Genomic DNA, 26,966 nt, shown 5'->3' with positions numbered 1-26,966 from the left:
CAATACTGTCCCAGGCAATCCCTCAAGTAACTTTTTCTAGGCTTTAGTCCTTACCGGAGGTTATGAGACTTCTTTTTTATTTCATTCCAACACAGATTCATGGCTGATGGTTCCAGGGGGCCAATGACTCCAACAGACCCGTTCAAGAGCTTTGGACTTAGGCAGGGATTCCCGGCACCATCCCAAGGAGGTGTAGGGATGGTGACCGCAGCTCTAACCTGGACAGAAACACAAAAAGTCTGTGGTCTCTGGACTTTTCCATGCCCTCTTCTATGCTAAGTGTGGGACAGGAGTGAACAAGATGAGAGAAAGGCTGGTCCCAGGGTCCAGAAATCCTCTCCTATTTTGTGTGGGTGCGCATTCAAGGGGGTGCTGCAGCACATAGAAGCGCAGAGTACTGTTTCCTTAGTGGTAACCCCCACCCTCTGTTAGAAATTTTGCCAGGATGACTGTGCAAAGGGGACCCTGCATCCAATAAGAAGCTGGTGGGATTTGTCCAAACATGAACAATCATAGCGTTCAAACTGAGCTATAGACTCAATCCACAGGGGCTCACACTTTACCCAGCCTTCTAGAAAATACAGCTGAGGGGCTGCCCAATTCAGAGAAAAGGCAGCTAAGGCAAAGGAAATGATCCATTCCCTATATCCTACTTTCCAATGGATCTAGGCAGTTCAGGTCACCTTCCCCCAGTTTTAATCCACACTTCAAATCACAGTCAGGAAGCCTGGAAATCTTCCTAAAGGTCATGAAGGTGAACGTGGACTGAGAAAGATAAGAAGGAACATTCTGGATTTTGCACTAAAAAGGATTCTGACTTATGTTGGCCGCCAAGAAGCCCAGTCTTGAAACTTGCCAAACTGTAGCTTGGGTCCTCAGTCTCATACTCTACTGTTGCTGTCCTGGGCACTGGTGAGACCCTATTAGAATATTGTTGGGTATAGTTGACCAAATCAACCATTATGAGCATAGTGCTGGAAATACCCAGCCAGGGGGCAGTACAGGGTGAAGGGAGGGGAGTTGGAGGAGGGAATCTCTGTCTGAGCTGATCCACCCTACCCATGGAGACTCTCCTGTTTGTCTGCAGGTCTACCTGCATCTTGAAAACTAGCTGGCCTTCCTAGAGGCTGGGACTCCTCGATTTTCCTCTCTGTCTTAAAATCATACTTCTTTTTTTTTATTATTAAGTAATTTCTTCTTCTTCTTCTTCTTCTTCTTCTTATTATTATTATTATTATTATTATTAAGAGATTTTTCTATTCATTTTACATACCAACCACAGATTCCCCTCTCCTCCCTCCTTCCGGCCCCCAGCCTTTCCCCCCAACCCACCCCCCATTCCCCCCTCCTCCGAGGCAAGGTCTCCCGTGGGGAGTCAGTAGAGCCTGGTCCATTCAGTTGAGGAAGACTCTCCAGGCAATTTAGGATACCAACCATCCCAGTAAAACTACAGCTCACGACCACAGCGTGAAAGGAAAGTGAGGAGCTGCCAAGTTCTGGGGTACAAGCTGAGAACTCAACCCCGCTGCAGCCTGTGTGCTGACTCTACCTGTGCTGCCCGAAGAGTCCATGGCAGGACCTGGGAGTTCCATGATTTTCCCTCAGCAGGAATCTGGACCCAGTGTCTGATGAGTGCAGACAGGCAGAATCCCGAGGAACTCTGAGCAACCCCACTCAGGGAGACTGGGCAGAGCTAAGCCAGGCCAGGAGGCGGGGTGGGGGATGGGGGGGCTGCTACCCTGTTTGTTTACTGACCCCCCAGGAATCTGGAGGGGGCGGCCATGTCAGAGTCTACCCAGTGAATCAGAGCTTTGTTTTGGGGAATTCCGGCTCGTTCCCAGGCTGGCAAGGGTAGCAGGAGTGGGACTGGGCATTCCATGGTGCTGAGGAGTGGTGTGGAGAGGGCAGCCCTGTTGACTAACTTCCCCTCTCTGAGGAAGACACAAAGCACTTACTGCCTCCAGACACAAAGTATGGCCCTGCTCTGAAGTGGACACAAAGATAAGACAACCTTGGGCAATAAACTTTTGGAAGGCAGTTTCTCCAAGGACTGATGGAAGATGAGCTTGGGAAATAAACCTCGCTCCCAACTAAGTGAGCGTCCTCAGAAGCAGTGAGGAGCGTGTTGGGCATACCTGGGGACAGGGTCATGGAATGTCTGCATTGGGAAGCTGGGGTAGCAGAATCCCTCTGCATTTGGTCATCTTCCATGAGTGCAGAGACCAGAAGATTCACCGGAGGCCACTATTAAAATAAGGGAGTGTTTTGCCCTGCCTTTGAGAGGGAGAGGGAGAGCCATGACCGGCAGACCTCTGTACCCTGAGGACAAACTGATGGGCTCTGGGCATCCCTTTAAGCCTCTATAATGGAGGAAGAGAGGACAATGAAATGTAGATAAAGATAACCAGGGATGGAGACACCGCTGTGCCAGCCTGGGCTATACTGGGTGGGACTCGGGGAAGCCCTTGCCATTAAACCACTGACTGAGGGGCCGAGCCTCTACTGGAAATGATCTTTAGTTTCCCTCTTTAGTAGACTTGCCTGGAAAAAGGTTAACATTCCCGAGCTCAGCCCCCACCCCTGAGCACTTTCGGAAAACACTATGTTTATACCGAAAAGTGTTCTGTTCCCATCCTTATTTATCTCCCACGGTCTTCTAGGCTTTCCACAGTTCCACATTGTTGCCATGCTGAGGTCCACCTACAGGAACAGCTGCAACAGCTGCCTGGCCCCTTCTAGAGGCCTGAGCGGAGCCAACTGGGATGGCTGGAGGATGGCAGGGGATGGCGAGCCAAGAGTGCGCAGTGGCTCTAGTTACAGGCATTATTTGTGTTCGGATAATTGGGCTAAAGCCAGTGTCACCAAGTCCTTTGGACTGGGAATGCCCCGGAGTTGGAAAGCGCCCCTTGTGACCCAGCCGTGACCAAGGCGTCCTGGCTGTGCTCTGGGGAGGAACACACAATGAGCTGGGCGCCATCGGTGTTAGCCTTTCATCCTCTTTAGGGCTCTCTCTTCTTAGTTTCCTAATCACCATCCAGCCGGCTCCCCTCCCACGTTGTTCTCTAGAGCCCTGTTCTCCTGTCATTTCCCCTCTGAAGAGGGCCAAGGACATTTCGTAGGCAAATCATGAAGAGGAATTGTTTTCTTTCCCTTTCCCTATCAGTTGCTTTCCCGTTCTGGTTTTTTTTTTTTTTTTTTTTTTTTTTGTGGATAAGATGTTTGCTGCTCACACCCCATCCACAGAATTCTCTACCCATACCTTGAACCCTTGAGACAATGATAGTGCAGGAATGAAGAAAAAGCACATGCAGTCAGGAAAGAAAGACTGCACTATGCCATTCACAATCACACACTGCAGCCCCTATGAGCTCTGCCCGTGTAGGCAAGCTTGTCGGGTGTGGCGAGGCAATGGGCAACTGAAGCCTTTTGGAAAGACTCAGGCTTCTCAATACCTCAGCACTGTGAGAGCCACACTCCAGGCAAGAGACAGATTACCGGGCAACTCTAAATTGACCCTGGCTTTGAAAATATATTAGAGGCAGAAATGTTTCTTTGGCTAAATGAAAAAAAAAAAAAGTCTGATTCTCATTCTTGTCTGGAACTTGACTTTTCCTTCTTTAGCTTTTCCTAAATGATTTCCCAAACACCTCTATTCTCTGTTGCTTTGCGCCCTCTCTCCCATCTCCCTACAGACTGACCTGCTGTCTGTGCCCCTAGAAATGACTCAGCACGGCAGTTTGTCTGTGACTCTATGGGATATACTGTACTTCCTCATGCCCCACAGTCTCTAGACCCCAAAGAATTGCAGGGAAATCCAAAGTGCACGCATGTCTCCCTCTTTTCCAGACAGCTTCCCCTGGACCTTTTTCCTCATTGTAAGGAAAGGAGGGTTCTCCCTCTAGATTACTACTTCTCACCCACCCACCAATATACAGAATCAGAGACAGACGGCAGACACACCACCACACCACACCACCACCTTCACCACCACCTCCACCACCTCCACCACCAACATACCACACTACCACTACCACCACCACCACCACCACCTCCACCACCTCCACCACCACCTCCACCTCCTCCACCACCACCACCACCTCCTCCACCTCCACCTCCACCACCACCACCATCACCACCACCATCTCCACCACCTCCACCACCACCACCACCACCATCACCACCACCACCTCCACCACCTCCACCACCTCCACCACCACCTCCACCACCACCACCATCACCACCACCTCCACCACCTGTACCACCACCACCACCTCCACCTCCACCACCTCCACCACCACCTCCACCACCACCACCACCACCACCACCTCCACCACCACCACCATCACCACCACCTCCACCACCTCCACCACCTCCACCACCACCACTGCTGCCACCACCTCCACCACCACCACTGCTGCCACCACCTCCACCACCACCACTGCTGCCACCACTACCACTATCATCACCATACTTCTAGGGGAGAAGAAAAAATTCTAAGCTGGGTTGAGCCAGGAGCTGCAAGGAAGACTGGGGACTTGAGATGATGAGCCAATGGAGAGAGAAACCAGAAGAATATAAAGTACACTAGGCAGAAACCAAGGCCATGGAAGGATCTTACTTTGCTCTTAGACATGCACTGAAGAAACATGCTCTTTTGGGACACCCCCTCCCCCAGACCTATAACCCCCAGAAGGATAACATGGATTGGTCCTCATTAGACATAATAGGCCTTTAGATTACCTAACCTGACAACTTTCTCTGCAGTATGTCCCCCCATTAACTACCTCACGGATGATAAGGGATGGGCTGCAGGAGGCTCTTCTATCTAAGGGTTTTTGTTTACATGAGTTTCCTTGCACCTTAGGAAGTATAGGTATCATATATGTTCAAACAGATCCTGCATCCAGTATTTTTACACAGGCCTTTCTTTTACTAACGGACACTTACCTGAGGCTGGGGACAGCTGTTTCTGAGGCTGCTCCTGTGATGAAACCTGTCAGCAGCATGCCACTCATGACATCGTGGGAGGGTGTAAGGGCATCCCTGCATGACCAAAGGTTGCATCAGAACCAAGGCTCATGGAGGGTGAGGATTGGCCGTTGACCAGCTGTTGAGCATCAAGCACCTGGAAGAGTAATAAGGAGAGATTTGGAGACAAGACTAGACCAAGCCAATGAAGTCAGCATATCCTAACAGCTAAATATGCAGATAAGCATTCACAAATAACTGACCTATACAATAGTTCTTCCCAGGCTACTGTGTTCCGTAAAAGATTAATTACTAGCCAAGGAAGTATTATTGTTACCTATTATGCTTTGTGCTAAAGACACAAAGATAAATTACTATGAGATAGGTTGGAGACAGAGCTAGGTAAGCTAGTAATTACAATAAAATACTTATGTGTCAAATACTATAATTAAGGCTAGACTAGGTTAGGGGAGCACAAAGCATATGCAAGACCACCCAGATTCGGAGAGACTGCATTTGAGGGCCTAGGGAGATAGCTCAGTGAGTTAAGTGTTTGCTACATAAGCATGAGGACTTTAATTTGATCCCCAGAACACACACTTAAAAAAAAAGTTGGGCCTGGTAGTGTGTGCTTATAATCCTAACACTGAGGAGGGGAAACAGGCACTTGGCTAGCCAGCCTAGCATACTAACTGAGCTCTGGGCCAATGAAACACTGTCACAAAAAAAAAAAAAAATGCAGCTCCTGAGGTTGACCTCTGGCTTCCATACAAATGTGTACATGAATGCATATGCTACTGCATATACACATGCACCCACTTGCACACACACACACACACACACACACACACACACACACGCTACAAAAAGAATGCATTTGAGATGGGCATTGGACGCAGTTTTCCTATGCAGAAAAAGGGAGAAAGGGAGACAGGCAATAATGGTTGACCCACCTGTTTAAAGGCTGATGTCACAAAAAGGCTAAGCATACTCAGGTAACAGTGAGTTCTGTATAGAAGACACAGAAGGAAAAGACATTGCCTGCTCCAAGGAGTTCACGTACAGAGAAAGAGGGAGAATAAAGACCATAAATTACATGCATTAATATTAGAAATAGTGATGAGATGGAGTAAAGAAATAGATGAGGACAAGGTGAATTCTTCCTGGTTGTGTCAAGAAAATTTCCCTAGAGAAAATGTATTTTAGATGAATCATGAAAGATAAGTGGGATTGCATTAAATAGAAAAGATAAAACCAAAAAGAATTTTCCAAACTGCACATAAAAAAAGTGTAGTGTGAGCAAAGAACAAGACAGGTGCCTGATTGGGTCATGTCCTGAATGACAAACCAAAGAGTCTAGCTTTTATCTTGTAGACAAGAAGGAGGCATTGGGGAGTTTAAGCAGGAGAGTGACGTGGCCAGGTTTTTCTCTGCTTGCCTTGTGTGGTGATTCTCCCAGGGGAAGAACACTCTGAGAAGCCAGTATATAATAAATAGGCAGGCAGGATGCATGAGCAGACAGCAAGCTTTGAGGTACATTGAAGAGGGAAAATGTTTGGGGCTCTGTGGCGAATTGGATGTGAAAGGTGAGGGAGCCAAAGGAGTGAACATTTCTAATTTGGGAGCTAGGTGGGCAACTTTGCCAAGAGCAAGAGCAGGAATACAGGAAAAAGAACACATTTGGTGTGGTAAGAGGTGAGAGTAATATATATATATATATAATGAGCAAGGCTGGAGACATTTAGCTTTACACATCAGGATTGATGATCTTTGAAAAGGAGATAAATGAACAAAAATTAGATGTACAAATCAAATGATGGCTTAGTAAATGTATATAAAAGAAGATAAGCAGGAAGGATGATGCTTGCAAATGACAAAGGTGATCTCTTTTAATGTGTGGCCAAAACTAACCTTCCTCCAAAGGAGAAGAAACTACCATCTTTGATTCCTGGTGGTGATAATGAAATAGTGACCATTTTTTAGATGCTATTCCACCGGTTCCCAACATTTTACATATAAGGGTCCCTTCCTAAGATGAAAAAGAGTCTCACTTCACCCACTCACACCCACAATAGTAGCTGTACTTTTAGAACTTACAGACTGAGAAAAACACGTAACACATTTAGACATCTGTAGACTTCATGCATCAAATACCCTTTTCTTCAAGGGTCCATGGTCCCAAGGGCTATTACAGATTTTGGTGTTTTGTAGTGTGAAGGACACTTTGTTACAGCTAAAAATTCCTGGCAATTACACAGCTACACAGCTTTCTACCCACAAATAGATTTCCTGAAGAATAGCTGAAATATGATTCCTCTAATCAAATACCAACAGAAAAAGATCAGTCACTCAGATAAAATATAATGTATTAAATTGGATGTGGTGGTGTAGCCTTTAATCCCATAACTCAGAAGGCAGAGACAGGCAGATCTCTAAAGAGTGAAGGGCAGTCTGATCTACATAGTGAGTTCCAGTTCAAATGATTCTGTTTTTGTTGAATTCACAAGTAATTCAAGTTCTTAAAATACAAAAGATTTTTCTATGGTGGTAGCAATTGAATCTGGGGACTTGTGCACACTATGTAAACTCTATATAGCTGAAGCACATTTCTAACCCTTAAAACTTTTTTCATTTAAAATTTATTTATTTACTTACTTACTTGTAGTGTGGGGACAGGGCCCAGGGACTTTCGAATGCTAGGCAAGAGCTTTACCACTGAGCTGTCTCTTCAACTGGAAAATGTGAAATAAGTCGTAAGATGGCACTGAAAATAACTGCCATGTTATCACAACCCAGAGATAACCATAATTAACAGATGTAAAGATGTAGTACTTCGTCTTTGAAAAGGAAATACGGGTAAGTTCCAGGTGATTTGAAAGATGTGAAACTGGTTACTCGTGACCAGGAGAAGCAGAGTCAGAATAACTAAAAATAGACTATTTCAAAGAGAGAAGAGGAAGAGCTTTGGAAATTCACAAAGGTGCTAATAGCAAAGCATCAAAAGCGTAGAGTACTCTAAACTGAACAAGCTTGGACCATGTGGTTCTCTGACGAGGGGAAGGGAAGCAGAAGCCCATCCAAAAGCACTTTGTTTTCTCCTCTCCACATTGTCCAAAGATGGCTGTTCAATCAAAATATTGTCAAGTAAAATTGAAGAGATGCAGACAACAGATGTGCAAATTTAATCACAGAAACCCAAAAGAGCACAGCTCCTCAGTTACTGAATTAAAAGATAAAGGACATGGGTAAATGCTAGGTAAAGATTTCAAAAGTTTAAGACTAAAGATGATCAATGATCCCAAAGAGGCTACAAATAAGCACACGACCCTCATCTAAGACCTAGGCAAGAAAGTCAGTAACATGGAGGAAAAATTCAGCAAGGAAGTTGAGATTTTGAAAACAGGAGAGCATAGAATAGAAACATTAGAAACAGGGCTGATGAGACAGTTTAGTGAGTCAAAGTGCTTGCCACCACTGATGACCCGTGTTTGACCCACGAGAAATACTCGGTAGACAGAAAAAAAAATACATCTCAAAAATTGTTCCCCTTCAATAAACAAGTTTAATAATATATATGTTAGAAATGAAAAGTCAATAAATCAAAATTTTAAAATTTGTCAAAACCACCACCAGTAGACTCAGCCTAGCAGAGGAAAGAATGTCAGAGGTGGAGGACATGGTTAACAGAACACTACATTTACAAACAAGAAAAAACAAACAACCCCAGGTGTCACTGTACACGGTGCTTGGGAGGCAGAGGAAGGCAGAGCTCTGTGAACAAGGCCAGCTTGGTCTACATAGCAATTTCCAAGAGAGCCAGGCCTACCAGTGAAGATCAGTTAGTTATAGTTTTCCTTGTTAAGAATTTCAGAAAAGAAACTCACTAGAGGTGTTATAAATTTGAAAGACGTTATAAGACAGTTCCGTTAGTAATATGTTAGGATAGAAAGTGAATCAGGTACATTTTGGACTTACCAAAATAGGATAGATAATGGAATTATTTTCTCTGAATTTGTCAAATGCAAATGGGCTAGACATTGTTTAGCTTTTATTGCTTGTATATGTGGTAGATAGTTACTGTACTTTTGTATATAGTTTTTCTTATATTAGTTATAACTTTTTTCCCTTTTTATTAAAATAGAAAAGGGGAAATATAGTGATATTTTATTTGTACTGAAATGTGATTTTATTTGTATATAAATAAAGTTGCCTTGGGGTCAGAGCAAGCCAGAGCAGAAGCCGAGCAGTAGTGGGGCACACCTTTAATCCCAGCACTTGGGAGGCAGAGCTAGTCAGATCTCTGTGTGTTCAAGGACACAGCCAGCAGGGCAGACACACGCCTTTAATCTCAATACCAACCATAGAAGACCTGGAGGTCTGTACAGACAGGCAGTGATGAGGAGGTCATGTGGCTGGGTTTACAACCAATGAGAAAACAGAACAGAAAGTCTATAAAAAAGACAGGACACAGGAAGTAGGTCTCCTGCGGAGAGGAAAGGACAGCAGTGCAGGGTAAGGTTTTCAGCTCTCAGCTATTGCTATGACCTCTTGGCTTTTAACTCTGCAATTGGCTCTGTGTTTCTTATTTAACAAGATGGCTACATCTATAACACAGAGAAACCGTGTTTCAAGAAACTAAAAAAGAAAGAAAAATGAACCTGACCATAACTTCCAGGAATTATGGATCAAACCTAAGAATCCATAGGATAGGAGAATCTAGTGGATAAAATTGCAGCATAAAAATCCCCAAATCTGGAGAGATAAATGCAAATGTCAGAATCATTTGGTACCCAAAATAGGTAAGACAAAGTAAGATCCTCTTCATGGCATTCTATAGTCAGGAAGTCCAAAATACAAAACAAAGAAACGATTCTAAAAGCTTTAAGGAAAACTACCACTAACTTACAAAAGCAAACACATCATAAAAACATCAGGTCTCTTATCAGCAACCCTAAAACTAACCAAAGGAGGAGGAGAAGGCGATATTTCAACCTCTGAATATAAGCAACTACCAAGCAAGACTGTTCTATCAAACACAAAGCTATATTTTAAAATTGATGGAGAAATAAGGACATTTTAAGACTACTACAAATTAAGCCAGCTCAGTCACAAACTAACCACTGAGCAGAAGATAGTTTTTTATTCTTTGTGTCTTTCACATCATGCATGTCCACCCCATTTGTTTCCTGTTCCTTCTTATCCACCCGCTGCCCTTGCAACACCCCCACACAATAAAATAAAATTTAAGAGAAAAAAGAAGAAAAAAACAGAAAAGGAAAAAAAATCAACCTCATCATGGAAGCTGTGGTGTGACACAGTGAGTCACACAGTACACCCTTCTATCCATATATCTCATTGCAGAGAGTCATTGGTCTGGTTAGAGGCCTCTACTACACTACTACACTAGTGATACTGGGCCCTCACTGGAGCTTCTCTTGGATATCCTGCTGTTGCCCTGTGTTGTGGAAATCTTGCAGCTTTGGATCTGCAAGACCAGCACTTTCACGTGCTCCAGTAGATCATAGATGGGGTAGATGTTGGGGTGGATCAACTCATAACCCTGGTTCTGGACCTGTGTGGTTGCAGGGTTGGTCAGCCTGCCAATTCTCCCTTGTCCTCACCACCAGGGGGAGTTCTCCTGCACTGTCCTGAAGAGTTCACTCCCTGAAGCAATGAGCAAGGGGCCAGGCTAGTTCTGCTTTCATGTGCTCTGGGTCAGATTCCCCCCCCCCCCCCCCACACACCTACACCTTCAGGGTCAGCTCTACTGTGTTACCCAGGTGTGGCATAGGGGCCACTCTCCTGAGTGCTGCAGCTGAGGGGCAGGGCCAGCTCTCTCACCTGCCTTGGGCATTGGTAGGTGAGGGGACATCTCTCCCCTGCCCATGCCACCAAGTAACAGATGAGTTATGAGGACAGCTCTCCCATGCTCACAACTTCCGGGCTGGTTCACCCACACCTTCACCAGTGGGGTTGGCTCTCTCGGGCTTTATTGTACTAGTGTGCTCTATTGTGTGGAGGGCCTAGCAGATGATATTTAAAGGAATACTACACACAAAGGAGAAAGAAAAATAGGAAGTCTCAATCATGAGGGCACGAAAGAAAACAAATTTCATGACAGGAAGAGATGAACAAAGGAAAATAAAAGAATCAACTGTGACCAACACAGTAAACCAGGAAACCTCTAACACAAATAAAAGATAAAGAAAAGAGCAAATGACAAACTTACCCCCCCCCAAAACCCAAAAAAAAACCAAAAAAAAAAAACCCAAAAAGCAAAAACAAAATGACAGGAATTAATTTTTAAAAATCTCTCAATAATAACCTGAAATGTCAGTGACCTCAGCTCATCAACAAAGAGATGCAGAATAGCTGGCTGAAAAATACTGTATCTAATTGTGTTATCAAGAAACAAACTGGTAAAGACACACACTGAGCATCAAAAGTGAATGGAGGCTGAAAACACACTGGCATAGTTGCCTGACGATGCAGACTTCAAATGAAGTTAGGAGAGAAAAGCCATACATAATACTAAAGAGGCTCCAACAATCCTAAATACACATGCATAAATATTGAGGCTTCCAACTTCAAAAAACAAACACTAATGTGCATAGGTCACATGGGTCTTGATATAATAATGGTGGATGATTTCAGTACTCTACTCTCCCCAAGATATGGCTTATAAACAAACAAAGAAAATCTAATAAATATTTTTTAAATGAACACAGTTAGCCTTTAGGAAAATTCCAAAGAAAACTACTTCACCACTCCATCTCAACCTCTACCAGAAAAGGGACCAGCAAAAAGATTGGGTGGAGGCAATGAGGGAGGGATATAAATTAGAATAAAATATAGTGACGCATAGAAAAATGCCATAATGAAACTCATTACCTTGCCTGCTAATTTTAAAATTTAATTAAAATGTTGTTGTTGCTTGTGTTTGAGACAGGGCTTTCATATGTAGCCCAAGCTAGTTTAGACCTTGTATTTCTCCTGCCTCTATCTCCAGTGTGCTTTCTGGGATTGCTGGTATGTGCCATCATGCCTGGCTTTCAATTAAAGGGAAGTCACCATATGCTATCTGTCATTTGTATCCTGCTTCCTTTACTTACCACATCATGGCCAAATTATAATGTCATTATTCTCTCTCTCTCTCTCTCTCTCTCTCTCTCTCTCTCTCTCTCTCTCTCTCTCTCTGTGTGTGTGTGTGTGTGTGTGTGTGTGTATGTGTGTGTGTGTGTGTGATGCTTGATGCTTGTGAAGGGTCCAGGAATATGGGAATAAGATAGGAATGTAGGAATAAAAAGTTATAAGCTTAAGAGATGGAAGCTGACAGCCCTCAGCTCTGCCAGCAATTAGGGATTAACCTTTAACTAGGCCTTTCTTTGCTTTAGGTGGGCAGCTCTGCCAGTAACCCAAATGTTAGGTTTTATAGTGTAGGGTTTTTTTTTTCTTTCTTTGAGACAAGGTTTCTCTGTGTAGTTTTGGTGCCTGTCCTGGATCTCGATCTATAGATCTATAGATCCACCTGGCTCTGCCTCCCGAGTGCTGAGATTAAAGGCATGCACCACTGCCGCCCAGCAAATGTTAGTTTTTTTTTACGATGGCTCTCTGCAGCCCTGGGCTCAGCTATTCTCCCTACCACTGACAACTGCCGTGGACCAAAGCTAACTTTTAATGAGATCTACGTGACAACCTGATTGCATTGTTTCGTATTCCCCCTGCTATGGGAACCCAGCTATGTTAGGGAAAGTTGCAGGTTTGGGGCAAAAATCAATTAGCTGTGTCAGTAAGACTGCAGGGATATACAAATATCCATTAGCTGGAACCCTCTAAAACCTGGTTAATGGAAAATTGTAAATCCTAAAATGCAATTTGTCTCTAAAAGTTTAACTTCCAAACTGTAGATATTCTTTTGTCCAGGCCTAATGCTCACCCCTTACTATAAAAGAGGGGCTCATAACCCACTTCCAATTACCACAATCTCAGAATCCCGAACTCTGGCTGTGGTCTCAGCTAGGTGACAAGCTTTTTGTGCTCCACAGTGATTTTTTGGAATAAAGTTTGCTTCTGATTTTAGACTTCAGTGGTCTGAACCCCATTATTTTGCACATTCCCCCTGGATCCAACACTTGGAATTGAACCCAGGGCCTCACACATACTACACAAACAAGCACTGCACCTCTAAACTGTAGTCCCAATCAAAACATGATTTCTGATAACTGAAGAGTGCTATGGTTGAGGTCTTTGGCTCTGGCATTAGACTAGACCCAGAAGTCAACATTCTTTTACCTACCAACAGTGTGGCCTGGAATACCCTTACCTCTTGGAGCATCAGTGCTCTGGTCTGTAAAATGGGGTAAGAATTATACTGACCTTGTGGACTTGTTCTAATTATTAAAGTTAATCATGGATGTACATAATTTAGCATACTTCCTGGCAACAGGACATGGCTGAGTTAGCTATAATCATTGTCGCACACTATTTCACTGAATTGATATACCAAAATGTATCTTAACAGTTGGACATATATTTATAGTTTTTTTGCTTTAGAAGTCAAATCACAATTGACAACCTTGTGCATAATTGTGATTCTCAGTATAATGATATCCTGAAAGGGAGAATTCCTGGAATAAAGATTTTTTAAAAGTTTCAGACTTATTGACACGTATATTTAAAGCATCCTAGAAAAAAAGTTACATTGGTTTATACTACCACCAGCAATGTATGAGAGGGTCAATTTGGTCAAATTCGTGAGCAAAAAAAATGGTATCTTGTTGATTACTTTGCATGTCCATAATTACTAGAAATGTGGACCCTCCACACATATCCCAGCAGTCATTTGCATTTCTTCTTTTGGGAACTATTTTGAGAGTAACTTCTTACCAAACACAGTGACACTTGTCTTTAATGCCAGCATTCGGGAGGCAGAGGCAGGAAGACTACCACAAGTTCAAGGCCAGCCTTTTCTACATAGCAAGTGCCCAGCCAACCAAGGCTATGGTGTGAAATCCTGGCTCCCCAAGCCAGAACAACAAAACAGAATTGTAGTGGGTAGCCATCCCAGCATTGGCCTGGAAGTTTCAACCCCCATTGAGGCTTCGGTAATGGTCACGCCCACAAGGCAGGGTGGAGGAGGAAGCGGAAGACCAAGGATCGGAGAGAGGTCTCTCTCTTGGTTCCCTGACTCTGGACGCTGGAGGTAGACGGAGCAGAGTTCTCCAGAGAACACCGCCGGACTGCGCTATACCCTTGCCAGACCCTGTAACCTACCCCTTCATTTGTAAGTTACCCCACAAAATAAACCTCCCTTTTAACTACGTGGAGTGGCCTTAATTTCACCAATACAGAATTCTTTACAGATTAATGCTTTCCTTCTTATTCTTCCGCTGGCCTGTCACCAGACGAGATTAAGATAAACCAAAGAATAAAAAAATTCACCCCTTTCAGGTCATGGTGGCTCACGCCTTTAATCCCAGCGCCCAAGAGGCTATCTGTGAGTCCAAGGCCAGCCTGGTCTATAGAGTGAGTTCCAGGACAACACAAACCCCATCTCAATAAACAAAACAAAACAATTAATCCCTTCTGGTCCCAGTATTAGGACCCTCTGTTTTCAATGTTTGTTCTATGACCTTACATTATTTCACCTCTCTAAGCCTTATTTTTTAGATTTATTGTTCGTTGTCAATTTCATACATCTATATAATGCATTTTTATCATATTTACTCCCCTATTACCCTCCCTTTCCTCCCTCCAGCTCATCCTCTTCATCCCAACAAATTCTCCTACTTTTTTGTCTTTTGTTTTGTTGTGTTGTGTTGTTTGGAGGACCTCACTGAGTTTAATTAGGGTATCTGCATAAACAGATCTATTTACTGGGGCATGGACAACTAACCAGTGAGGACACCGCTGAAGACAATGATTCCCTGTATCCCAAGGAACCATTAACTGCCAATAATAACTCAAGGATGGGCGGGGCCTCATGAGCCCCTCCTCCACCTATGATTAAAAGTTGAAGGGCTCCATCTTTTACAGACCTTGTGTAGGTAACTGCAGCTATTGTGAGTTCATGAGCATGATGGTTTAGGACCTATTTTGCTAATCTGTCAAATGTAAGTGTTTAAGATTGGCAGACATCAAAACACTATTATTCCCAGTCTGTACAGCATGAACTTGAAGCCTGCTAAACTGTCTTTCAAGATCGTCTACATATAAGGCAGGCACTGTGGTCCATGCCTAGAATCCCAGCAATTAGGAGGCAGAGAGAGGAGGATGGTGATTTCAAAGTCATTCTCCAGGACATAGCTGTTGATGCCAGCCTGGGACGAGTGAGACGCTGCCTCAAACAAAGAAATAAACAAAAGCAAGCAAGCAAACAAAAAAAGTATTTTTTAGAAAAATTTGGCAAGATTGTCCTGAGCCAGAATTACAATTTCATTTTCAGGTGAACATGTTGAAACATAACTGAACCCTATCCAGGGCCCTTGATTTCTGGGCCAGTGCTTTGCTCTATGGTGTGTGTGTGTGTGTGTGTGTGTGTGTGTGTGTGTAACTGGGGATTCAGTTTCATGCATGTAGGCTAGTGCTCTACCACTGAGCTACATCCCTAGCCATTTCCATTTTTGAGAAAGAGTGTTTATCAGACTGACCTTGAAACTGAGATCTTTCTGCCTCAGCATCCTAAGTAGCTGAAATTATAAGCATGTGCCACTGTACACAGCCAAAATGTATTTTCAAACAGTAAAAAAACAAGAAGTAAGCGAAGATGGTTCATCTTCATTTGCTCACACAAGAAATATGCCCTTATGTTTGCATTAAAATATCTTTTGAAAGTATATAATTGTTACCATTGGAGAAGGGAAATGAATGGCTATCACAGAGAAACTCTCTTCCACTCCTTTGGGACTTTCTCCCTTTAAAAAAATCAGTATACTTATTAAAAAGTACATTGAGCATGTACGTAAAATGTATTGAACTATTGTAAGTATATCCCCATATACTGAATTATTGTAAATACATTCCCATATAATTACAGACCAGGCTGAAAAGTAAATCTCACTTCATCAATAGGAAATATGGAATTTATTTAGTTGTATGTGATCTGCCATCATATATGTATGTGTACCATGTGAGTACCACTGAGGTCAGAAAAGGATGTCAGGTCCCCTGGAACTGGAGTTACAAACTGTTGTATGCTCCATATGGGCCGGGCAGTGGTAGTGCACACCTTTAATCCCAGCACTCGGGAGGCAGAGGCAGATTTCTGTGAGTTTGAGGCCAGCCTGGTCTAGAGTGAGTTCCAGGACAGCCAGGGCTGTTACACAGAGAAACCCTGTCTCAAAACAAAACAAAACAAAACAAAAAAAACACCAAAAAACAAAAAACAAAAAAAACCCTGAAAACAACAACAAAACAAACAAATAAACAAGCAAAAAACAAAAAAGGCTCTATGTGGGTACTGGGAACTGAACCCAGGTCCTCTGTAAGATAAACAAGTGCTCTTAACTGTTGAACCACTTGTTCAGCTTAGAAATGTGGATTTTAGACTCAGTATTGGCTTGTACTTTTTGAATTTTAACCATGTAAATATACTAAGCATTTCAAAGCAGCTATTTCTCCTTTCTCCCACTCTTAAGATGCCATGGAAGTCTGTGACAATAGTGTTAACTGTCACCTTGACAGAATCTAGAATCAGCTGGCGGGCAGTTAAGAATTATCTAGCTTAAGACAAGGCTCTGGGACTGTCTGTGAGGGGTTCCCTTCATTGTGTTAGTCAGTGTGAAAAAGAACTATTTGAACTGGGGGAGGGCCCATTGCCTGTGTGGAGAATCTTGGACTAAATAAAATGGAAAAGGAGAGCTGAGAATGTCCGATTATGGAGGTGATATGACAAGCTGCTTCAGGCCCCTGCTGGCTTGACTTCCCTGCTGTCTTATCAGGGTCTCTATTGCTCTGATAAAGCACTGTGACCAAAGGCAATACGGGAAGGAAACAGTTAATTTAGGTTACATATCCTGAATCACAGCCCACCAGAAGAAGCCAAGGCAGGAACCTGGTGCAGAGACCACGGAGGAGTGCTGCTTACTGGCTTGCTCATTATGGCTTTCTCTTTCAAATATCAAGTATTTGTTGAAAGATTCATTTTTTTTTTCATTACATGTCTGTATGTAAGCATGTGTAGGCCAGAAGTATTGAATGCCCTGGAACTGGAGTTACAGGTAGTTGTGAGTCACCTGATGTGGGTGCTGGGAATTGAACTTGGATCTTTTGGAAGAGGAGCAAGTGCTCTTAACCACTGAGCCATCTCTCTAGCCTCTGTATGAGTATTTTATCACAGCAATAGGAAAAGAACTAAAACAAGGTCTTCAGTTGTTTTGTGGAAAAAATGATGTGGTAGTTTTTCCATATCTAAATGAACAACAGTAGTTAAAATCTTCTGATCAGGCATGGTGGTACATACCTTTAAATCAGGAGTCTGGCTGGATGATGGTGGCCCATGCCTTTAATCCCAGCACTTGGGAGGCAGGCAGATCTCTGTGAGTTCAAGGCCAGCCTGGTCTACAAAGTACTTCCAGAACAGCCAGAGCAGTTCAACAGAGAAACCCTGTCTTGAAAAAAAGAAGAAGAAGAAAAAACCCTGAAGAGTCTGCAACAGGAGGATATAGGTCTAACGACAGCCTGGACTACACAGAGAGACCTTGTCTCAAGAGAAAATAACCTACCAAATTCCACATTATCTATAATCAAATTATATATATATATATATATATATATATATATATACACACACATATACATTAATTAAATGTTAACATATATAATCCTCACAACAACCCCATGAAACAGTCATTAATGTCTTCAACATGCAATGAGAAAACAGGCACACAGACAGAAAGTAACTGAGTCAGTCATACTGAAGCCATGTGGCAAAGAGCCGAAATCTGTGCTTGGGCAGTTCTGTTTCTTCACCATTATATGGTGTTGTCTTTGTAAACTCCAGAACCCACACTATGGGGAACTGTTGTCACTGGTGTCCTAGCAAGCAAAGAAGGAGAATTGGTTGGAAAGATGAAGGGATTAGAGGAAAGAGGGAGGGGAGAGAGAGAGAGAGAGAGAGAGAGAGAGAGAGAGAGAGAGAGAAGAGAGAAGAGAGGAGAGAGAGGTTGAGATCTAGATACATTACGCACAGGTATGAGAACATCATAAATTAAGCACACATAGGTACACATAACAATAATTTTAAAAATGAGGCTATCACAGAGGATGGGTTCTAGGGAGAGAAGTTATAAGGAGCTGGAAGGAGGCAAAGGGAGGAAAGAAAGTGATGTAATTCTATCTCAATTTAGAACATTCTTTTAGGCTGGGTGTGGCGCAAACCTTCAATCCTAGCACTTAAGAGGCAGAGGCAGATGGATCTCTGTGAGTTTGGGGCCAACCTGATCTATATAGTGAATTCCAGAACAGCTACTATGATGTAGAGAAACCCTGTCTTAAAAACTAAAAACCTAAAACAAAACCATTATTTTAAACAATTTTAAATTGCATTTAGTTCCCAGTGTTAGAAGCTCTGAAATCAAACAAACAGCGTGACACTGGTTCAGGGGCCTTTGCATCTCTCTGTGTGTATACCCTCGTCTCCCTCCCCAGTCTTTCCTCCCTAATAAGGCCAGTAGGATCCAGGCACTATGGCTCCACCCTAATGTTCTAAACTAATCACTTTCCAAAGTGGTAGTATTGTTTTTAATGTTTTATTAGCATATATTTATTTTGCATAATGTATGTATGTGTGTGCACAGATACATAAATGTAACCTGCTGAGTCTGTTTCTGTTTTTAGTGTGTATATGGTTTCAGGGCTGGCCACTCTGTGCTGGACATCCACTACAGGTTCACATCCCTGGGAGAGGCCAATTTTCCTTCTCCTAGTAGCTATTAGTTGATTGCAGTACTTTGACTAGGGGTGGTAGCTACCCTTATTTATGGGTGTAAGGATAGTTTAAGACTGTAGTAAGGAATTACGCTGGTCTAGCAACGTGGCAGTGGCAGATTCTTTTCCAAGGTCCATGACCTCACTAACCCCCAAAAGCTGGCTAAGTTTTCAGTACTGGGCATGATTTCCCTCCTGTTGAGTGGGCCTCATCAAAGAAGCCTGTTGGAAACCATCACAGAAAAACAGAACCTGGACACAATACAGACAAATAAACTTCACACACACACACACACATACACACACACACACACACACATGCACGCACGCACGCACGCACGCAGGCATGCAAGCAAGCAAGCAAACAAGCAAACAAAGGCAAAATGTAGTCAGTCTGTCTGGGGTAGTATCAGGCAGACAAATCCTGCAAAGCACTTAACTGCCCTTTGCAGGACATCTTAGAAATAAATTTCTGAACTGACAAGCTTCTCAGTTTGAGCTCAGAGCTTTCTCAATATCTAGAGCTCAATCAATACTTTAAAATGAACAAATAAACTCCTTCCACCTAAAAGCTGATGGTTAGAAACTTACACTGCCGAGACAGTTATAGAAGTAGATGAGGATGTCTACTGTCATGTAATGTGAGAGAGCAAAAATGTGCAATTGACTCAAATGTCCACCAACAGGGGACTGGTCAGTGGACTATGCCTGAGAGGAAACACAGCATGATGGTTAAGGGCATAGGCCCAGAGCGAAAATGTTCGCCTCCGCATCTGGCTTTGCCACTTACTAGCGAAAATCTGCACAAGCTCTCTAACCTTATTGTACTTCAGCTGCTCTATCTATAAAACAGGGTAACAAAAAGACCAAAGATGTGTGCCTCCTCTTTTTCTGCCACACCATCTAGTAGAAAAGCCCCATTGTGAGAGGTAAGGTGGTCATGCAATGTACTGAGGGAGAGAAGTCTGTAGCCATGGGAAAGATATCTATGTCTCATTCATTGCCTTGTTGCAAGCAGTTAATTCATACATTCCGGTGTTTAGCAAGTACTCAAATGTTTTCTAGTGCAGCCATTAATACTGGAATGTTACATGGCTGCTACAAAGACATAGCTCTAAATGCACTGACTTATCAGATGCTATCTTAATGTGCTTTCCATTGCTGTGATAAACACCATAACCAAAAGCAACTTGGGGAGGAGAGGGTTTCTTTCACCTCACAGCTTCTCATAAAGGTATCAGGGCAAGAACTCAAGGAAGGAACCTGGAGGCAGGAACTGATACAGAAGCCGTGGAGAAATACCGCTTTCTGGCTTGCTCCTCATGGCTTGCTCATCCTGCTTTCTTGTACAGGACTCTCTGTCCAAGGGTGCACTGCCCACAGTGGGTTGGGCCATCCCACATCAATTATTAATCAAGAAAATACACCACAGACTTGCTCACAGACCAGTCTTACAGAGGCACTTCCTCAGGGGAGGCTCCTTCTTCAAGGTAACTCTAGCGTGTGTCAAGCTCACAACACTAACCACCACAGATGCCAAACATATATTTTAGGTCAAAGAAAAACAACTGTTACAGTGCTATGCTTGGTAAAAATCCATTTTTTAAATGCATTTATAAATCTATGTGTGAATATGTGCAGAAAGAAAGCCTAGACAAATATACACCCAAACTGTTTATTGACACTTCTGGGGAGCTGCATAAATGGAATTCTATTTTTTTCTTTACCCCCACCCCATATTTTGACAATCCATTTATTATTGTCAGAAGGAAAAGAACACTTCAAGTTTTAAGGTGGACAAGTGTAGGGAAAAACAGAATGAGAAGTCTTCCTGCGGCTACGGACTTCTGGTCTCGGTCCAAGGTAACACTGCATGGTTCCCTCCCACAGTGTGGCTTTTCTACTAGACAACATGTCAGTAAGGAAGGAGGCACACATTAGGTATGTGCCTAAAGTCATTTCCAGAAGCATAGCCGAAGCCGAGTTCTTACTTCAGATGTACCTGAGTCAATGAATAAAGCAGAGAAACGCCAACCGTCAAAACAGCAAGAGACCTGTGAGATCATCTAAGCGACCCCTTAACTGACAGCTGGAACCAAGCAAAGGTGTTCCTGAGATAAGACCTATCAAGCACTTCTGAGAAACAAAATTTATTTCCCATTCAAAAGCCTAGAGACACATCCTCATGGGTGAGAATTTTATTCTAAGAGCCAATTAACTCAATACATTTCCTACACTACTAGTGAGAATGTAGGTTAGAAGCGGTTTTGGAGAGGGAATTTGACAATGTCTCTTAAAGATGCTGCTGCTCATTTTTTGTGAGTGGACAATTCTACTCCAGATAATCTTCCTGACAGAAGCATTCACCTAAACTTAACTACCTAAGGGTGAATACAGAGAAGCCCTGGTTGTCATAGCTCCACACTGGAGGTTGTCTAAACATCCACCAGTAGCAGAATGGGATAAATAAATTCTGCTTATGTTCACAAATATACATTATTGAAAAATGAGTGAATTAGAGCCACATATTACATGGATGGATTTCACAAGTATAATAGTGACTATAAAAACAAGTTGTAGAATAATATATACATTGAATACCATTGATATAAACTTTTAAAATAGAAACAGCAGCATATTCTTTAAACACACATATGTATACACACCACACACACAAACACACACACACATATATATGTATATGTCTATATATGTATGTATATATATATATATATATATATATATATATATATATATATATATATATATAGAGAGAGAGAGAGAGAGAGAGAGAAGAGAGAGAGAGAGGATTAAAGTATGAATAAATGAAAGAGAATAACAAACACTACATCCAGAATAGTGTCCACTGTAGAGGGTGGGAGCTTTAATTATGAAAAAATAGACTTTATTGGTAATGTCTTCCTTAACCTGGACATCATATTATTTTTTATGCTGTTTTGAATGTACAAAACATTTCAAAACACAGTGCTTTTTAAAATGCCACAAATGCCATGCTAAATGGAATGTTGATCATTTTCAGATATAACAAGACACTAAACACAATGTAATAAATATAGATATCACATTCAAAATTAGAAGATTATTCCTTAAAGCTTCTTCATTTTCCTGGGACAGGGGGGAACCCACTAGAGACCTAGCAGTTGGGTGTAGTCAGCTGGAAATCAGGAGATAATCTCTCAGCCAGCCACTCAGTAGCTGTAGGAAGGAGAGCAATTTTGTTAAACTCTTGGGTTTGCATGTTTAAAAATACAATGCCGGAGCAGACTATTTTACAGATTTTTCTTTTCGGATGGCTGCCTCCTTCAAGTTTTTCTTGTTTGTCTAGTTGGTTAACTGGTTAGTTAGCAGCAACTGCTAAACCCATCCCTATAAAATGCTCCAGTGTTTCCTATGTCAAAAAGAATCCAGATTTATTCATAGCAGGACTCCCCAGAGCCTCTAACATGGTCTATGTACACTGTCACTCTCCAAGAGGAAAAGTCAGTTAAAAAGCATTTCAAAAACATTGCTGTATCCCCCGCCCTACACACACACACACACACACACACACACACACACACACACTTTAAAACAGCATCTACTGACATTCTCTTCCAACTGTTGCCCTAGAAGGATTTCCTTACTACTACTTTGGCGGTCAGTGTTTGGAATCCTTTGGAAGGACTGGTAAGATGGCTCAGTGGGGAAAGACACCTGCAGCCAAGCCTTAGGACCCAAGTTTGATCCCTGAGCCCCGCGTGATGGAAGAAGTAGAACTGACTTTTGCAGGTTGTCCTCTGACCTCCACAGGAGAGTCGTGGCACATGCCCTGTCTTTCACACGCTGGAGAGAACACTGTGGTTGCGTACTGAAACATCCACTGAGTGGGTTTCTCTCAGTGAGTGTCCTTGATCAGTCTGGAGATCTAGCCTCTCAGGTATTATAGCAGACGGCACACCAGAAACTTGTGAGCATCTGCGGTGGGAAGGGCTGTGTCCTAGATATGCTCTTCTCATCTGCATTTTGGGCCTATCCGAAGTTTGCTGCTTCAAGCCAAGCTCCCCGACTTTAGGTGACAGCAGAGCTTTTGAGCTGGTGGGAGCTCAAAGCCACTCAGCTAGGGCCTAATCCAGAAGGTACAAGTCTCTTCCTATGAGCCTTTATCCCACATCAAGAGTTGGCAGGGATCAGCACTTCAAGGCAGAGAGACCTGCTCACCCAGGGAAGGAGCGGCTCCATCTCCCTTCAGGGACAGGACAGTTACTTCAACTTCCAGCACATAGATTCCTTGGATCCATCTCCCCACCTAAACCTCAGAAGAAGAACCTGCTGAGGTTTTGGCTTCCACTAGACTTTCTTGGAGGTGACTTACTTGGGAGCCTTTTATTTAGAAATGAAGATTCCTTTGTAAAAGTATATGTAGAGATTTTTAATGCCTTTGTTCTTACGAACAATTGAAAAAGTGCATTCTCTTCCTGAAGGCAAGCGCCATGCTCTCAATATCAGCTAACAGGAGATGCTCCTCAGATCTCTACTCCCCACCCCTAGCCACCTCATCTGCTTGGAACCCACAAGATCCGTCCACCTATCAAAAGAAGGATAAACTGCATTTACCCATCCAGTCCCAGGCACTTAGCTTGAGGCTAGGGGAGGCAGGGAGTGTAGAAGAAAATGGGGTGCTGGACTCTGGAGAAGTAAGCTCTTCTTCCAAATCACTCCAAACTATGCTCTGCAGAGGTAAAGGCTGCCCCCCCCCCCCCCCCCCGTTACAGGAGGCAGAGAGGGAATCAGAAAACAGAACAGACAATGGGGAAAACTGCATCAGGGAAAATGAAGGGGGTCAGGAAGTCAGTGCAGAGATGCCATGATCTCTTCACCCCAGGGCTCTGAGGCCTGAGCCAGGTTTACTTCAGGGAAGAACTCCCGAGTCCTCTCTGCTGGCCAGAATACTCATTTGCTCGGAAAATTGGAGGTCTGGTATCTCTTCTCTTTCCAGCAAATGCTTTTCCACACATACTCCTTCCCTCTCACCAGTAAATCTACCCTTAGACAAGAAAGCAGGTCACTGAAAAATCTAAGATAAATAAATAAACACCACATTCCTATCAAAGAAACAAACCATGGACCTTCCTCTTATTCATCCTTTAGATCACAACTGCTCCAATTTGCTTGAGTTACTGGTCTTCAGTATCTTCTTTCTCTTTATGAATTCAATCAGTGACTACTTCATTAGAAGCCCTTTTAACGCAAGTTTTCCCCCAATGGCACATGCAGGCAGACAAGAACAGGCACACAGACACCCACTTAGACAGTGCTACCCCTGAAGCTTGCCTTCTTACCGCCAGCTGAACGAGGGCGAGGCTTGGAAAGAATTTCTCTGTGGCCTACCTTCTGATTCCGTCAGGTCTGCGAAGCAGGCGGGTAGCTGGAGGCTGGGAGGCCCGGGCTAAGCTGCCTCTGTGAATCAGCAAAGAAGTCTCTGAGACAGGGATGCCGACAGCTGCTGTGTGCACACTCTCCCTCTGTCTCTCCCACCTCCCCGACCTCCTCCTCCTCCTCCTCCTCCTCCTCCTCCTCCTCCTCCTCCTCCTCCTCCTCCTCCCCCCACCTCGGTGCTGCTCTGTGTTGCTATGCCATCATCACCAGGACTGACAGCACCGTTCCGACCTCCGGCAAAGATACCCTTGACTGGACATATGCAGAGAGAGCAAGGACAGTTTTATGAAAGTACCAGAGCCGTGACAGCTCTCGGAGATTTCAATTCAGTGGAAGCAGAAGAGCAAAGCGGAAGAGCCTGAAAAGCAGAGGGAGAGGGGAGAAGGAGGAGAGGCTTCCACTGGGAGGAGGAGACAAAAGAGCCCCGGAGATCAATACGAGCTGCTGAGCTGAGCAAAGTGTCTGGCCCCCAACTTCCACATATCCAGCCCTGAGCCAAAACCAACTTCGGAGCCAGCAGCTGGCAGGGGCCCCTCTCTAGCCAGTCCAGGATTCAATTTCTGTTCCGGGAGCTGAAACCCTCCGCTCTAACAATTGTCATTGATACTCAAGGTCCAGTCTGGGGCACAGCGCAGGCTGCCAGTGACCTCTGAGCTCTTGGAGTCGCTCCCTCTTGGATCTTCAGTGTGTGGAACTCAACAAGTACAGGGAAGAATAGGGACTTTGAATGATTGGGGAAAATACAGTTCCTTCCTGGCTCACCTCACTGACCCACTCACTGTCACTGATTTCGTCCACACCAGCTCTCACTGTTAAAGGTTTAAGTTCCAAACACCCGCACAGATCAGGATGCAAGATATCATTTTCCTTTACTGAGGGCTCAGCACAGCAGTTCACGTAACGCATATTTGTTGAGAGAATGAACAATGAATGGCTGGCTGGTAAAGACAGTCAGAAAACCCTCCCCGCCATTCTCCTACCCGGAAGAGACTAAGGCTCGAAGCCCTCGCTGCTCCAGGCCTTGGCAAAGAGTCTTATTCTTCCCTCCCTCTGCTTCTGAGAACTGTATGGGAGAAGGGGACTGCTTGGGGTGTTACTGAACTCCACTGAGGATGAAAACGCCATATGCTCTGATGGCACTGAAACTCAAAACAGAAAATGCCTCTGGATTTGTGGGATCTGGGACTGGTGTTCTTACGTCTAAAGGGCTGAGAATTATTACAATGACTGACTATTATCATTATTTCATTTTATTATTATTGTTATTATTATTATTATTATTGAGTTGCACTTCCTTTATTTTGTGATTTTGTTAAATGACAAAAGTTTTTGATTTGTTTGTTTGAGACAGGATATTATGTATCCCAGGCTGACCTCAAATTTGCTATGCAGTTAAGGATGACCTTGAATTTCGGATCCTTCTGCCTTTCCCTCCTGGTGCTGCCATTATAGGCATGCAGCACCAGGTTGGTTTATGTTGCAGTAGGGGACAAATCCAGGGCCCCCATGTATGCCAGTCAACCACATCACCAACTGAAATCTATCCCAAGCCCTGAGGAAAATACTTTAAAATAATTTAAATTGAAAAATAGTAATTGCGCATGTTCAGTGGGGTGTAATTTGATGTTTTAATCTATATTTACGTTGTAGAGCCACTCTAGCTAATTAATATAGCACCATCTCACCAACTTAGCATCTTTTATTGGTGAAAATGCTATAGCCTCTTAGCAATTTGGGAAGAAGCTCATTATTATCTGTGGTCACATGGTGCAATATTATCATTATGAACGTTCTCAATATAATCATTATTCAAGAGCCTCTGTTAGGAAAATCTCTCTCTCTCTCTCTCTCTCTCTCTCTCTCTCTCTCTCTCTGTGTGTGTGTGTGTGTGTGTGTGTGTGTGTGTGTGTGTGTGTATTTCAGGATGAGATTTAAAAAGCTGAAGTCGCTAGCTTCAGCAAATGGCTAGAAATAAGGAAGGCCTGATCTCCTTGAAGCAAACAAAATGGGAATTAACTGCCCTTCCCAGAAGCTTTTTAAAATTATTTATTTATTTATATTTTATGTGTGTGAGTAGTTGGCTTATATATAGTAATGTGCACCATTTGTATGTTTGATGTCTGTGGAGATCGAGGAGGGTGTCAGACTCCCTGGAACTGGAGTTGTTAGGGACCCTTATAAGCTACCATGTGGGCACTGGGAAACTGAATCTGGGTCTTCTGCAAGAGCAGGAAGTGCTCTTAACCACAGAAACATCAGGCCCCAGCCAGGTGCAAGAAAGGTCACTGGTTTCTGGGGTAGGGAGATGCTTGATTGGTAGAACGCTCACAAGCGTGAGGACCAGAGTTGGAGTCCCAAACACCGTGAAAAAAAGGCACAGGAGGTAAATGCAGTGCAGGTAAGATGGGCAGCAGAGACGGTCGGAATCCTAGAACTTGCTGACCAGCTAACCTGCCCACTTGGTAAAGTTCCAAGACAATGAGAGACCCTGTCTGAATTGAAAAGAAGAATGACCCTTAAGGTTGTCCTTTAACTTCCACACCAAGACCCATCCCTACCTCCTGCCCCCCACACAAACATGCATGGGAACACCCACACCAACACTGTGCTGGTTAGTTTTGGTTGTTGGTTGGTTG

General features: G+C 43.5%; 1 protein-coding gene across 4 annotated transcripts in view; it reads right to left on the bottom strand.

Moving 5' to 3' along the window:
• The window catches only part of Drp2 (dystrophin related protein 2), a 51,046-nt gene extending 26,228 nt beyond the window's left edge, over positions 1-24,818 (bottom strand). Inside the window, exons 1-4 of one of the 4 annotated variants that reach the window (XM_036174354.1) lie at positions 24,503-24,818; positions 24,283-24,351; positions 4,948-5,125; positions 55-218 (exon numbers count right to left, since the gene is read on the bottom strand). In XM_036174354.1, coding sequence (XP_036030247.1) covers positions 55-218; positions 4,948-5,064 — 281 coding nt within the window. In that variant the 5' untranslated portion in view covers positions 5,065-5,125; positions 24,283-24,351; positions 24,503-24,818. Of the gene's footprint in view, positions 1-54; positions 219-4,947; positions 5,126-17,428; positions 17,500-24,233; positions 24,352-24,502 lie in introns of those variants that run through there. The other 3 variants (XM_036174355.1, XM_036174356.1, XM_036174357.1) reach the window with 3 other exon arrangements.
• Between the last annotated feature and the right edge of the window lie 2,148 nt (positions 24,819-26,966).

Source organism: Onychomys torridus, chromosome X (assembly GCF_903995425.1).
Source record: "Onychomys torridus chromosome X, mOncTor1.1, whole genome shotgun sequence".
NCBI lineage: Eukaryota > Metazoa > Chordata > Mammalia > Rodentia > Cricetidae > Onychomys > Onychomys torridus.
Note: the sequence above shows the minus strand (reverse complement) of the source record. Positions and strands in the feature narration are given on the sequence as shown.